The sequence below is a fragment of the Fundulus heteroclitus genome, chromosome 2 (genome assembly GCF_011125445.2).
Source record: "Fundulus heteroclitus isolate FHET01 chromosome 2, MU-UCD_Fhet_4.1, whole genome shotgun sequence".
In the NCBI taxonomy this organism is placed as follows: Eukaryota; Metazoa; Chordata; class Actinopteri; order Cyprinodontiformes; family Fundulidae; genus Fundulus; species Fundulus heteroclitus.
Genome location: NC_046362.1, coordinates 29,773,698 through 29,788,903, shown reverse-complemented (window position 1 = coordinate 29,788,903; position 15,206 = coordinate 29,773,698). Strand labels below are relative to the sequence as shown.

The window sequence follows — 15,206 nt, the reverse complement described above, 5'->3', positions numbered from 1 at the left end:
GGGGTATGAGAGTTGAAAGCAGCTGTGGGACTGTGGCTGGATGCCCTCTGTGTGTAAGAGCTGGCGCTGACTCCATGAAGCCCGCTGTCCTGGCTGGAGAAGCCCGGGCCTGCCTTGGTGACCGAGGGGAGGAGTAGTTGGGATGCAGGGGGACTCGCCATATACGCTCATTGAATTCTTGTGTGACGAATGTCTTTCTCCAGCGTCCATCTGCCTCTAGTTCCCCCCGTCACGCTTATTTATTCTGCAATTTTTTGTTTGTTTTAAAGGAAAGTTTAGTTGTTTGGATGTGGGGACGCGTGCAGTAGTTATGAGAAATCAGTATCTTACCAGCAGTAGCGATCGCATCTGGAGAATGATGCTAGCACCTTAAAGAGAAAAATATGAGTATAGTGACATTCCAAGCATTTTATGGCAGTATTTGGTGCAGCTCTTTTCCTTTATAATTCACGTCTTTTTGAAGTTTTCACTCGATAACACAAAGCCAGAACTAATTATTTGTCTAAAACTTATCACAAATAATTTTTACATACAAACCCTTAACTCTGTGAAATATCGGAATGTGTTTTAGAAATATTTTCTGTCTTTGCAAGAACAAAAATGTGCAGAATTGCAAGCTGTTTTTATTTATTTTGTTGCCCTGGTAGAAAAAATGTCCATACACCTTATTTGGTAAAGATTTCTATGTTTGCCTGGTAAAAAAAACGAAACAAAAAAACTGAAGTCAAGCTATAATAATTGGGTTTGTACTGGACATCCCTAAAGCTAGAGTTGTCTGTGTAAGTTGTTTCTACATTTTAGTGAAAAAGTTGAAATTCTCTCGGTTGGCAGCATTGAAACCGCTGTAATAAACAAGCATGTGTTATTTGTCCTAAAATTGCTGAAAATTATGACTTTTTGTTGGTTTCTCACACACATTAATCAACAATAAATTGAATCAGATGAAGTTATTGTACAAAGGAGCCGGTTTACATCGGACACAGATAGCATGTGGAAGGAGAAACTTTTTGAGTTGCTGTAACAATGTTTTGCCCTGATCTTCACGGCTGCTGCTCACACAAGCGTCGTCTGAGGGTAAGAGCCAAGCAGGCGATACAAGACGTCGCTTTTAGAGATGAGCCTAAAGAAGGTTTTTTTGTACTGAATCTGAAGTCTGTAGCTTCCCAGAACTTTACAGCAAGTTCAGGCTCATTGTTTAGCTGTCTGGCCCACAACTTTATGGTTTGGGTTCACTCCCACAGCTTTCAGTGTGCCATTTATGGCTGAAACAGACAACTCTTTCATTGGCGAAGCTCTAAAATTCTCCTGTACTCCGAAGACAAAGTTGGTCGGTTGATTTGGGTGGGACATTGAGAACTACGATCTAAAATCCTTTTTGTTTTGTCTCTTTTGACTGCTAGTGTGGGAATACCAAATGAAGTAGTAATTTTAACGAAATACTACAAATGGTATGTAGGACACTGGAAGCAAATTGACATGACGTTTGTACTTTAGACCAGTATCCTGGGTCTAGTGACTTAAAACTCTGTTATATCTACTTTTTGGTAAAAAGCTGTTGCCATGTAGCATTAAACAAAATGCCCTTCCTGCTACTTTGCTATGTATTTGCATTTGATCAGGATGATTCCTTGGCACCTCGCTTTGGTGGTTTTCGAGCCAATTCCCATTTGGAAAAGAAGAGCCAGAACTCACTGGAGAGACTATTTATCCATTCTGGCCTGTGAACGCCTTGCTATTCTCTAGAATAAGCTCCAGAATGTTGCTGCTGCTGCTGCAGATTGATGGACGGATGAATGGTGAATGGATGGATGGATAGATAGATGGATGGATGGATGGCAGGAAAAGAAGAAGCTAACCTATGCACTGTTAGCCTGTCTCCGTGAATATCAATATTTTCCTGCAGTGCAGAATGTTCTTGCCTTGTTTGCCGCTCTGTCACACATTAGTTTTTCCACTTTGTTCGAAATACATAATTTAAAAGTATTCGGTGGCTTCTTCAGCTCGAGTTTAGTCAAACAAAGTTATGCTAACATTAGCTGAATAACCAGACTTACAGAAATATCGTGACGTCTTACCATTCAGATCTTGTGCCTTTGAACTCTCCACCATCAACCTTTCCTTATAATAGAGAAAGCTGTTTGGAAAAAGGTGAAAAACAAAAACGAAAATAGAAAGCACAGCTTATTAACCAGCTACAGCTTGTTGGCTGTAAACATTACTTTACAAAACTAAAGATAATTTTGCTGCTTTATTTGACGACAGATACATTCAAATATTGTAGGCGATTACAACCTTGACTTTGAACTTACAAAGTTTCATCTGCCACATAGTTTTCCTTCTTTAAAATACAGATAAACGGCTTCTATAAGGAATTGTGTACATTTATCTGCATATGAGAGAAGATTAAGGAATCTTTAGTACTTCATAGATAATCGAAGATCGACTGAACTCCCTCATAAATGGCACTGTCATTCATACAATGTCCTTCAAGTCAGTGCTAAAGGGTCAGTGCTGCACCCACATACGCTATAATATTGTAGCTCTGTAGGTTTCCCTCTTTGGTATGTCTCCTCTGAACAGTCATCACAATAGAGCTTTCAGGAGCTTTAGATCCAATTAAGGTGTAGAAATGTAGCCATAGAAGTCTAAAGCCCATTTTCCCGCACCGTGCTTTTAGAAATCAAATGTTTAGAAAATGTCTTTAAAGTAATAGGAAGAAATTTTCGACTTTGGAATAAAGTCTCCACATGGCTTAAGATCTCCATGTTTACGTCAGGAAGTCCTTACAACATAATCTGAATGGATGAATGCCTTTACAGAGAAATTACTTATTATTTGAGCTTCACATCTCAGCCAAGGTCATGGAAAGAAAGAGCTCGCTGATAACTCTACAGACAGCGCTGAATCCTATTGATAAAGTTAAATTTGGCTTTAAGATGAATCCAAAGACAGATTGAACAGATTTAGGATATAATAATCCACCTGTTGCTGATTTTGTCTTCTTGCTTTTAACATTTTACAGCAGCTTTTGGTACTCTTGACCACTTAATTTTATTCTCATGTTTGAATCGTCATGGACCGCCTGGTTTTAGACTGGTTTTCTTTTCCCTGCACCATATTTAAAAATGGTTCTAAAACCGAATAAAATTTTTACAGACCTGAACTTTACTACCTGCTTCATTTTTGTGTCTCATTTCCAGTATTTCCCCCCCCAAAAATTGCTGAAAATAATTTGCTCAGCAACAAAAAAAATCATTTTTCCCCATATGTATAAAAAGAAGGCTTTCACATGGAAACATCCCAAAGCTGTTTTTTGTGTGATGGAATATAGATGTCAAATGTAGTTTTACCTCAACTTTCTTTTATTATTTTTAACGAATCTGGGATAAACCTTTCTTAGATAATTTCTTTTCCCAGCAAAGATGAGAAGGAGTTATCTTTTTGTTACAAACTTGCCTTTCAGTACCTTGTTATATGTGTTTTTCTGTGTGTTCAGGAACATTATTGCACAGCTGTGCTAGTGGATTTTTGGATCTTTCCTTGCATGATATGAAATGCAGCACGAATCCTGTTTGCAAAGCACACATCACACATTTTAACATGTATAGTTGTTTAGATTTGCTCAGTGAGCGTCATCCTGCACAGATCCAGATTCTTAATAATTATGCCAGGAGCTCCTATGGTAGCCATTCATCTGGGATGCTATTGTAATATTTGAATAGCTCAGTCTGCAAGCATAAAAACAGAATCAGAGAACAAATGCACACGGCAGAGCAGTCAGTTTACCTCCAATAATTTCTGCACTCGTTTACATTGTTGCATGTTCTGCCACAGGGATAAAAGATGCACAAGTTTCCAAATCAGATAGAGGGAATGCATTTGGATTGATTTAAATTGGATTGATCCGTGTTGAAATTGGAACAAACTGGATTCCAAATCGTTGGATGGCAAATGTTTTGTCTTGTGAAATGCATTAAAATAACGCGAAGAATCCGGGAAACGTACGTTTAATTGAACTGAATTGCAACTTTGACTTGACAAGAGTGCAAAGAACCCTTCAAAAATGTTTTAGCGGTCACGGGAACATTTTTTCAAATGCCACATGGAGCTCGGAGTCCGAGTGATCCCTCACAAAGTACCATGTTCAATAGAAAAACAAAAAACAAATGCATTTTAATTTTAAACCTGGAATGGAAAAGTTGTCAGAACCTCTGACGGTAGACTTTAAAATGCAGCTTTTAAAAGCTTTAAGGCCTACATCTCTGCTGATGTTTCTGCTTTATCTGCTGCATTTAGATACAGATGCCAAAATTCCTCCTAAATAGTTGGATACTCCTTTAAAAAGATGGCCTTTTTGAGAAGAACTTTGTGATTTTTTGACACAAACAGTTTAGTTTTCACTAAAGCATCTTAACACTTTAGGAAGGAAACGTGGCTGCTGCACAGACATGTGTCCTGCTGGATGAATGACTCCTTGTGTGAATGGAAAACCGCTGCAGAGGGGCAGGGACTGCGTGAAGCTGGAGAGGAAACGGAAATGGGCTTGAACAGTAGAAGCGTGGAGAGAGGTCCGGAGGGCCGACTCTGGTAAACCGGCAGATCTCCTTCATTACTCATGGCTGTGAGTCTTCGCCAGCAGATGTTTTCCAGCAGACTCGCAGTGTTTTCCCTCAGGTGTTGGTTGGGTGGGTGGGTGGGGGGGGAGAGAGAAAGAGAAACACCCGCCTTGCATTGAGATCTGGCGTACAGATGAAGTTAAAGCGAGTCCCAACTGTTGCCTGCCGCCTCGCGTGTTTCACTTGCAACCACGCGTTCTGTCAAGTGTAATTGTGTAAAAATTAGCCCGACCGAGGCGCGCACGCATACACACACGCTGACTTCACACTTGCAGGCTCGATCGGGCTGTGGCGAGGGACTCTGCATGGGAAGTGTGAACAGTAGAAGGCCAGACAGAGTGACATGTGTTCGCCCGAGGGGCTGGCACTGTAATTGTGTGTGTCTCTGCGTGTCTGCGCGCATATGTTTGCGTGAGAGCGCGGTGGTTGGCGCGCCAGCCCTGCTGTTTACTGTGGGGGATTTTAGAAGAATTGTGGGCAGCTGGCGAGCCCCTTCAGTTTCTCTTTTCTCTGTTTTTTTTTTTTTCACCCCTCTCCTAAATCTGCCGGTAGCTGTGTGTAGTCGCTCCCTGCTTGCCTGCCCTTCAGTCGCTCGCGCCACTTATGTGGTTATAACGCACCACGGCGATTTAACAAAATAGGCAATTTCCTTCATGAAAAGAAGCAATAATTTGCATTTTCGCAGTTGGGATACGGGCTTATGGCACGTTGCTCTGAAGGCTGCGTTTAAATAAATGACTGAAGACACAAAATTATATTACATTAACTTTTTCCAAATGAGTGGCTGAAAAAGGGGGCAATAAGAGAGTGTGGTTTGTTTGGCTGGCGCTAAAATCTATTCTTGGTACTGAAACACAAACGGAAGATGCTAAAAGTGAAATCCAGCTGTTACCTGAGCTGAGGTGAGCAGCTGGAGGGATGGAGGGTGTTGGAGAAGGAGTTATACAGAACCCCGGGGATTATCCCCTCCAAACTCCAGCTTTTGCTTAAAAAAACTTTGTTTACAGAGTTAGAAACAAAAAAGGCCAAATGACCTTTACATCAAGGCTATATAATTTATGTCTGCAGCAAACAAAGGGTTCATTTCATTGCATTAGAACTTGCTGTAAAGTATAAATAACATCTATTGCGTGATGCATCAGCAAAACAACTAACATAATGTCTGTCTTCTTTCTTTTGCAGGTTGATGCGGGTTCTGCATCGACTGGCTGACCGTTCTCTCCATTCCCGGCTGCCCTTCAAAAGTTATCTGCACTGCGCCAAATAAGAAACGTTGACCGTAGCTTTTTCTTTTTTTTTTAACTCTTCACCTTTTACGAGCTAATTTCCACCATTTATATATATATTTTTTAAACCAAAACACCACCGTCAGCTAAGCACCGTTAGCTGCCAGCATGGAGCGCAGTAGCTGGAGCGGCAGTGAGAGTCCAGGGGAGGACATGGACAGACTCAGTGATTCAGGAGGGGACAAGACTATGGACGGTGACCCCGAGGGGGTCTGGAGCCCGGACATCGAGCAGAGCTTCCAGGAGGCCCTGGCCATATATCCGCCCTGTGGGAGGAGGAAGATTATACTTTCAGATGAAGGGAAGATGTACGGTGAGTGGCTTAAGCTGGTCTGAGACGTCGGCACATACCTTTGATAATTATTTAGGTGAATGTCTCTGTATCTTAGGAAAGCTTTTGGTGCTTTAAATATTGCCGTTTCAGATTTCACAGTGGGAAAATCATTCAGTGTTATTGTTTGGGCACCTCGTTTTTTTTTTTTTTGATCCATATTTATAAAAGCCATGTGTAAGACATCGCTGCTTGAAAAGAAATACATCCTTGGACGAGAAAAACAGGCATCGATTGGGCGACCTGTTAAAATTTCTGGTGTGAGACGGCGACAATGACGGCGTAGATGGTGGAAATGGAAGATCGGAAGATCACAGCGCATCAAGTGTCAGAGAAACGGGAATGAAACATAAGCTGTAAAGGCGAGGAAATGGAGGCATGCTGAAGCTGCTGTGCGTGCGTGTGTGTGTGTGTGTGTGTGTGTGTGTGTGTGTGTGTGTGTGTGTGTGTGTGTGTGTGTGTGTGAGTGTGTGTGTGTGTGTCAGAGAGAGAGAGCGTGACAGAAGTGGGAGAGTATTTGTGTGTTTGAACTAATAGACTGATGAACAGATGGTCCTCTGGCTGCCACCAGCTGCGTCCCCCTTTGACTCACTTTTGCTGGTTTTCTTTTCTTTTTATCTCCCTTTTTTTTCTTTTCTTTTCTTTTTTTTCTTTTTTTTTTTTTTTTTTTTACAAATTTCTTTATTATGAGTTTTTTAATCTATAGTCCATTTAAATTCATACTCATTAAATGCTGGATTTTGATGGGTTTCAGACATTGCGTGGCTTGTTTTTCACGGCAGCATTGAAGAGGTCCAGCGCCTCTCCTGGAGTATCTGCACTGCATCAAACATCATGTCGGATAAAAAGAAAGATAAAACCTGGACAACAAAGCTAAAACGTATAGATGAAGCCTTTCTATCAAGAAGCAGTTTAAAGGTCATACAGAGTTGAATCTAGATATTTTTTTAGATACATGAAAAGACATAGAAGACAGGCTAAACTTTTCATGTTTTGGGTTGGTCAGGATTACAGTTTCAATGGGAATTTTTTTAATTGCTTTCTTGAAATTCGAATTTTGACATAGTTATCCTCAGTATGTGTCAGCATTGACTTCAGACTCCATGACTTGGGTCAAACACTTTGGGTATCCTTCCACACGCTTCCCAATAGTTATATTTTATATATATATATTTTATATATATTTTTTATATATATATATATATATATATATATATATATATATATATATATATATATATATATATATATATATACATACATATCTCTCTCTGAGCCACAGTTGTCCCAATTGATATATATATATATATATATATATATATATATATATATATATATATATATATATATATATATATATATATATATATATATATATTTATATACATACATATACATACATATCTCTCTCTGAGCCACAGTTGTCCCAATTGAGGTCTAGTGAATCTCCAGAAAATATTTCCCAAACTGTTGCTTAACTCCTGATGACACCATGTGTGTTTTGCATATTTCCACAAATCATATAGCGTACTCAGCAGACATGTCAACGCAGGCCAGAGGATAACAAAAGTTTTATGTATTTTTTGGCCTACATGGTGGTAGAAGCATCATGCTTTGGGATTTTTTTCCCCAGCAGCACACAGGCAGGGAAGTTAGTCAGCATAAATGGAGAGACTGATGGGACTAAATACAAGACAGTCGTGGAAGCAAATATGTTAGAGGCTGCTAAAGTCTTGAGACTAGGACAGAAGTTAATTTTCTTGCAGGACTATGACCCTAAACTAGAGGTGGACAATAATTCAATATCAATATATACTGCAATATAACATTATTCAATAAAGGTGATATGACATTTGCAATATTTCAATATACATTACAGTCTGTGGTTACAGCAGTTCCAGGCTTTATGTAGTTTTACGTGTTTTATTTTTTAAAGCAAACATTTCCAAAATGTTATATTGGAGGAGTTTTATAAACATGGTGAAATAAATGTTATAAGTTTGTTCAGGCATCAGTTGTGGGCATTCTTGCCTGTCTGTCTAAGGCTTTTATTTTGCCTATATTGATATCGTAATTATATTGTATCAACTGAAATTCAGAAATATATCATGTTATAATATTTGGACATACTGTACTGTCCAGCCCCACCCTAAACATTCAGCCATACCTGAAATATATTGGAATGACCCAATCAAAGTCCAGACCTAAACCAAACTCAGAGGTTGTGGTGAGACTGTTATCAGACGCTCTCCATCTAATCTGACAGATACTAAGATAGTTTGGAAACTTGATACTAAGAAAAATGGGCTCAGATTTCAATCTCTAGATGCGCAAAGATGTGACTGCATGACACTCATTTTATTTTTAAAAACATTGTATTGTATGTGTTGTATAGTAGTTTTATCTCCCTTCTCAATTATGCACCACTTTATGTGGTTGTAATGACAAAGTTTAAGGAGTATGAATACCTTTGCAAGCCACTGGAAGCCGCTCAGCGAACAAGAAAATAATCCTTAATCATCACCAACATATTTGGTTTCATGCAGCTGCCTCTCTGTAATTTCCTAAAAAGAAAAACAACAACAAAGGTGAATTTAACATACCTATTAACGCTGCCCTACGGCTGTTAAAGGGTAGCCAAAAACAGCCGTGTGGCAGCCTGGTGTAGTTTTTATCTCTTTAAGCAGTCCAGTAACAACAGGCCCTGCTGAAATTGTTAAAGACGCTGAAATATAATCCTGTCAGGATTCATCAGCGGACCTGAATGGCTGACATGCACAGGTCCCACGGACACTGGATCTCCTCCTCCAGCCCCTCTGTGCTATCGATCAGTCCCAGATCAATCAGGCCGTCTCCGTTTCCTGCCTGGGTGGCATGTTCAACCCTGTTTGTTTACCTTGTTGACTCTGTGTCCAGGTTGTTGACACGTCTTAGCCAGGTGACCTAATGGAGTTAGACAGTGTCTGTTTTCAGAGGCGGCACAGGAAAAGAGTAAATGGCAACAAAAAAGAAAGCGTTTGAGACAGTGGGGGCTCTAATCGTTACCTGGGAAATATGTGCAAACCAGCCTCATGACGCTGCTTGGAGTTTGGTCAAATTCTGAGAGACACAGAATAGAGTAGGGCAAATTTTATTCATGCAAGCTGTTTATAAGACTCACAAGGACATGAAGCTCTCGTTTAATCATTTTTTTTCTGTTCCTCTGGCTGTACCGGTGCTTTCACACACACAAAAAAAAACATACATGGAGAAAATAGGATGTCTCCGGTGTTTTTTTGAAAAGGACTTCCAGTTTGTATAAAAAAATGTGTTCAACGTGCTGCAGGGAAATTAATTAGATTTGAAAATAAGAAGGAAAGTGTACAAAAAGTGCTTCAGTACTATGAATGCACAGGGGAGGTACTCAACGTCTGTTTGCCCTATAGACGCATCATTTACAGATCTACAGACGTAAGAAAAAAAATGTAAGAAGGTACGCAAACTGCTTCTTTCCCAAAGCTGTGAGGGCTATCGCTCCCTGCTGAGAATAAACCATCAGTCCAGTTCACAATCTGCTACAAACACACCACTGGTTCCACAGATTCTTGATCCGATGAAAATCATTTACACTGTTTCTCACTTGTGTTCACACACTTCAATCTCTCAGGGACTGTTTGTTCAGACATCCATGCAAATTGCCCAATTCTGCACAGAGTTGTAGTCCGGTGTCTGACTTTTGACTCAAAAAGGAGTCTTGTAGTGTCTGTGTGTCCTGTGTGATTAGCATCTGCCTCATCAAAAGTTTCATTATGCTAACACCAAATGACAATAAAGCTTCTGAATTCTTGAACACTTAGCCAGAGTGAGAACAGTTTCTATAACGACAGAAACAGGCAGAATAACGATGATGGAAGTTTAAAATGATGCAGTGACACACAAAACAACATTTCCTCAAAGACATTTCTGATCAGTGTTGTCAAACACTATCAAACACATCAGCATTCCCTTGTTGTTTTAATGGCGCCAATCATCGTTGATCACATCAGTTGTCATGCTAGCATTACAGTGTTCGACACATAAAATAGCCCATAATAAAACAAGATCTAATTACTGTATTTTTACCATTTTGCTCTTGGCTCTTTAAAAAATAACCCGGGTCTATGGCAAGTTGATCTTAGCTGGTTAGTCAGACTGTCTGCTCTGGTAGCCGGACCGCAGTCAGCTGCATAACAAATCAGGCTGCCTGTGGCTTGCCTGCTGTGGTTTAAAGCTGCTTTGATTGTAATAAATAAAACAACATAAAATAGAAGAAAAAACAATCTATTGGTGCTATGTAAGAAACAGGAAACTAATTTTTTTGAATCACTGATGATTTGTATCATCTTAAATCTTTCTTATGTTGCTACAATGTTTTAAAGAAATAAATGCATAGAAACTCTTGATCGCTAGTCTGTTTTCTGAGAGTAGTTACCCTGATCTCTGAGCAATCCAACTGCTCTTTGAATGGGAACACCATTTAGTTGGGTTTCATTTCATTCTCAGATCCAAGTTTGTGCTTGAGTAAATGGAACCCCAGAAGATGTAGCCACCTTCTCTTCTTGTTCAGTGTTTCATCGCATTTCATTTGTATTTTCCCTTGGAAATAATTAATTCTTCTAAGTACCCCTGAAGGAAGACCAAGTAAGTCCACTTATACTTGTGTGACACTTTAAATACCTACATCTAATTAGTGCCTTAACACCTGAAATAAATATATCGAAATGCGATTCAGATTTGGCAAAACTTCAACTATTTTGAAGATGCAGCTTGAATGTTAACTTCAGCACCATGCCCTTTTGGTTAAAAAACAAACAAAAAAATAGAGAAAAGGCCCTTCGTTGTGTTTCTTCCTTAAATATAAAGCTTTAACAAAACACAGGTTGTGTTTTTAAAGAAGCAGTGAACACGGTTCAGTTTAGCTTTGACCAGTTTAGAAAGATGCTAGTGGGATGCAGTCATCAGTGTTGTTAACCAGCCCCGTCCTAACAGCAAATCGTTATAAAACCTCCGCTAGCCAAGAAATATCGAGGTGATTTAATCTCGCAAGATCTCCTTAGACCCTCTACTGATAACTGGTTTTAGCAGAGATAAAGTTGAAAACAGTTAGATTATGTTCTTAGAAGGCAAAGCAATAGTTTGACTCTATGTTTAAATGTTAAAAATGTGTATTTTTTTCAAGTGTGAAATATAATCCTAACATAGAATTGCTGTTTTTAATGGGCCATTTTCAACGTGCAGAACTAGGCACCTGTTTCTAAGCACCTGTTTTAAAAATTCATTTTCAGAGGTTCTGGAGGAAAGCTGCTGTAAACACTGCTGATGTCACCTCGCCACCTGTTGCGCCGTGCCGGTTGCATCGCTTGGCAGCAAATCATTCACAGGGATTTGTGACTCTTTACGGGAACTGGCGAATTGTAATAAATCAAAGATTAACTTCTAACCACGGCGGTTGTGATTTCTGCAAACGTGCACGGAAAGACAAAACCTCAAACAACCAAGGCGAGCTCTCAGAGCTTAGTACCTTAAACACTTTAAGTGTCCCCGCAGATGTTGCCACGAGCACCAAGCCCTTATAGGTGGTAAATTCAGCCGCCGAGCCAGAGTTTGGCCCCTGCGGCCCCTCGGAGTCACCTCAGGGTACTCGATACGCTCAACTGCAGCCTTGTTGGCACTTACGGTCAACAAGGATTTGACCTTATTCTGAAAGGGGTTTTCAAGCCATTCCATAAAGCGGCTGAAGCTCTTAATCACTCTGCAAACTCGGCGAGGAGATCAACAGTACACTGCTGCGGCTTTGCTCTAAAGACGGCAAGAGGGAAGATCCATTTCTGACTACATGAGACACAGGATGCTGGGGATTTTCCTGAATCAATTACCCATTCTCTCAGATTTCTGCGTGCTCTGAATGCAAATTAAGCTGAACCTTTTCCAAACTTTCTGCTGTTTTAGTAAAGACTCTGAAATTCGACCTGAGCTCAACACGGCAGCGGTGAAGGCTTTGATTTCACGTAAGCGAAAGGAATCCCGGTTTTAGCCGCTCTCGTTTCGCTATTTTGTTTTTCAGCCTCATGTCCTAAAGTGTCAAACAACGCGATCCGCAACGGCATTCAAAACGTATTATTTTTCTACTTTTCGAGTGTGCAGCCTGCATGAATGTCAGCTTTCACGGCGAGTGGCCTCGGCCCGAGGCGGAGGGGAGAGAGAGCGGGAGGTTGCTTCTGTTCGTCACGGTTAATGACCATCTGACTTTGGCCTTGAAGTCTTTCACTGTAGAGAGGGAGGAAGCGAGAGGCAGCAGAAGGGAAGCCCATTCACTACAAGGGGGAGCAGAGAAGTAGGGGGGGGGGGAAGGGAACCGCCACAAGAGAGGACGGACGGACGGATGGATGGAAGAAAAGAGCAAGGGAGGGAGGGAAGTTTGTGCGAGTGTGTGTTTGCGTGCTGGAGAGTTTTTGAGGGAGAGGGAGGGCGAGAGGGAGGGATGTGTGCCGCAGGGTTAGTGAAGGATGATAATTCACCGTTAAGCCTCCTAGAAAGACCAGCTGGCCCCTCTGGAGTCAGATGTCAGGCTCCACAGCCAGGGCTCAATCTGTGTGTGCGTGTGTGTGTGTGTGTGTGTGTGTGTGTGTGTGTGTGTGTGTGTGTGTGCTGGCGCTCATGCATGTATATACATCGATGTTTGCGTGCGTGCTGTCGTCAGTCGCAGCTTTTGACTGCTCGAAGGAAAACACCTGCATGGGGAGCTGTAGATTTTATCAGTCTAAGCTCCCTATCTCGGTGACAGTGGGACTGGTCAGAAAACACACACACACACACACGCACACATGCACACACACATGCATGCAAATGTACAAACACCATCTGCTTGCTAGTTAGGGCTATTGTTGTGAGCCATTTGGGTAGTGTGTAGAGGTTTGGCTTTGTGCAGATCTTGACCATCAGTTGGCCAGCTGGCCTGACTTTGCTTTTCCACTCGGCTGCAACAGAAAACGGGCCAAGAGAGGACCCAAACCAAACCCAACGGCTCCAAATGAGCTTGTTAGCACATGCGGCATCAGTAAATCTACCCCGTTTCATAAATAAAGTGCGACTTAAATTTTTAATCACTCTAAAGTCGTTGTGTGGTCCGGCTGATGTTTCTGCGCACAAAATCGCCTTTCTGTCTCTAGTTTTCTGGATTAAAACTACTTTTTTTCTCCCCCTTTTTCGTGCCCCCCCCTTTTTTTTTTCCTCACTAATCTATACTAGCCAGGTCATGCTGAGTTTGCTGTGCTTCCTTGTGAATGGGCTGAATTATTCAGCATTGTAAGTATGTGTGTATCTGCATGTGTGCGTGCACGTATGTGCGCACACGTAAGCACAAGTACAGCTGGCCTGCTGGTTCCTTTAATCAGGGGACGGCCGGTCCGCATGAATGCCTGCATTGTTGGGTCATGTGTATTCAGGGCCATTGCGTGTGTGATTTGTGTGTGTGTGTGTGTGTTTGTGTGTGTGGAGAACTCAACAGGGTTTTTGGTGATTATAGTGTTTCCATGTGAAAGTGCACGTCACAGGATCAGTGGGTCAACAGCTCTTAATCAGCCACTAAGTTGTTTGTCGGGGTCACATGATTTTTGCCGGTGAATGTTTTTGAGAAAAAGCAACGGATCAAACGTGCGTCTGTGTGTGTGTGGGTCTGTGCGTAGAACAAGTGTTTCAGTGATGTGTTTTCGGTCTTCCTTTTTCTCCTCCAGGCCGAAACGAGCTGATAGCCAGATACATCAAACTCCGAACAGGCAAGACGCGGACAAGAAAGCAGGTAACCATGGGAGTGCGTGTTCAATCAAATTATTGTCTGCAGAGAGGGTGACAGGATATTGTAGAGGAGGTGCGCCCTGTGACGACAACGCCGGACCAATGAAAAGAAGGTCACGTGACAAGACGGGTTAAATGATAAATAAATAACAACACTCAGATACTTTACTGTGATAAATAATGAAACGTGACCACTGAGATTTCAGCTGATAGTTTGATTAATGTTCAGAATTTGGCAAGGTTGAAGCTGGGGAGTGATATTTGATGAAACCTGGTTTCACGAAAAACAAACTAGGGTCCAAACTTATTCATACCCCTGCTAGAAATAGTCAATAGTAAAATAAGACATGCACTTCTCGACAGATTATAAAACTATATGCATGCAAATTTTTTATAGCTCAAATGGCCCTTGATATAATTTATTTATAATTATAAAGAATAATATTTATTTATGATTGCAACGTACATTCTTATGAAATTCATCCTCTGCATTTAACCCGTCCCTTTTAGGGAGCAGTGGACTGCCTGTGTGTGGCGCATGGGGAGCATTCTGGGGCTGAAGGTCTTGCTCAGGGAGTCAGAGTTGCAGTCTTTGGGATTCAAACCAAGGAACCTGCAGCCTCTCCAGGACGCGAGCACCTGACCCTAACCACTAGGCCACCACTCCCCCCTTTTAATTCATTCAGTTTGTTTATATATCACCACATTCACAACATGTGTCAAGGCACATAAAAAAAGTCTAATTAATTGAGTCATAGAGATTGAATCCAAGTCAGCTACATACGTTCCAGCTGATCAATCATGGAGTCACGTTCAGTTTATTATTCACATTCCTCACTGATGAGCGAAGATATTCATTAAAGATGGAAGGCCTCTCTGCCATCACCCTCATCTTTAGCTCCACCCACTGCTTCTCTATCAGATTCAACTGCAGACTTCGGCTGGACATCTCTCCAAACCTTCATATCACTTCCAGACAGAATAAACGTGTTGGTAAATTTAAATGATTACTTTAAACCTAAACCTGGTAGAGGTAGGAATAAATCTGGGTTTGTATATGTATCGTGAAAAATAACAAATTATAGACTATTGGGTTTGTTTTCTGTTTTGTTAAATTTAGGATGTCCCGGTCAGGATATTTTTGTCCCCTGATACTAGTCC

The 15,206-nt window shown here is 41.0% G+C and overlaps 1 protein-coding gene across 1 annotated transcript in view; it reads left to right on the top strand.

The window, feature by feature from the left end:
- tead1a (TEA domain family member 1a) overlaps positions 1 to 15,206 on the top strand; it is a 64,014-nt gene that overhangs the window by 21,171 nt on the left and 27,637 nt on the right. Inside the window, exons 2-3 of the mRNA XM_012867639.3 lie at positions 5,799 to 6,215; positions 13,985 to 14,049. Coding sequence (XP_012723093.1) covers positions 6,011 to 6,215; positions 13,985 to 14,049 — 270 coding nt within the window. The 5' untranslated portion in view covers positions 5,799 to 6,010. The remainder of the gene's footprint in view (positions 1 to 5,798; positions 6,216 to 13,984; positions 14,050 to 15,206) is intronic.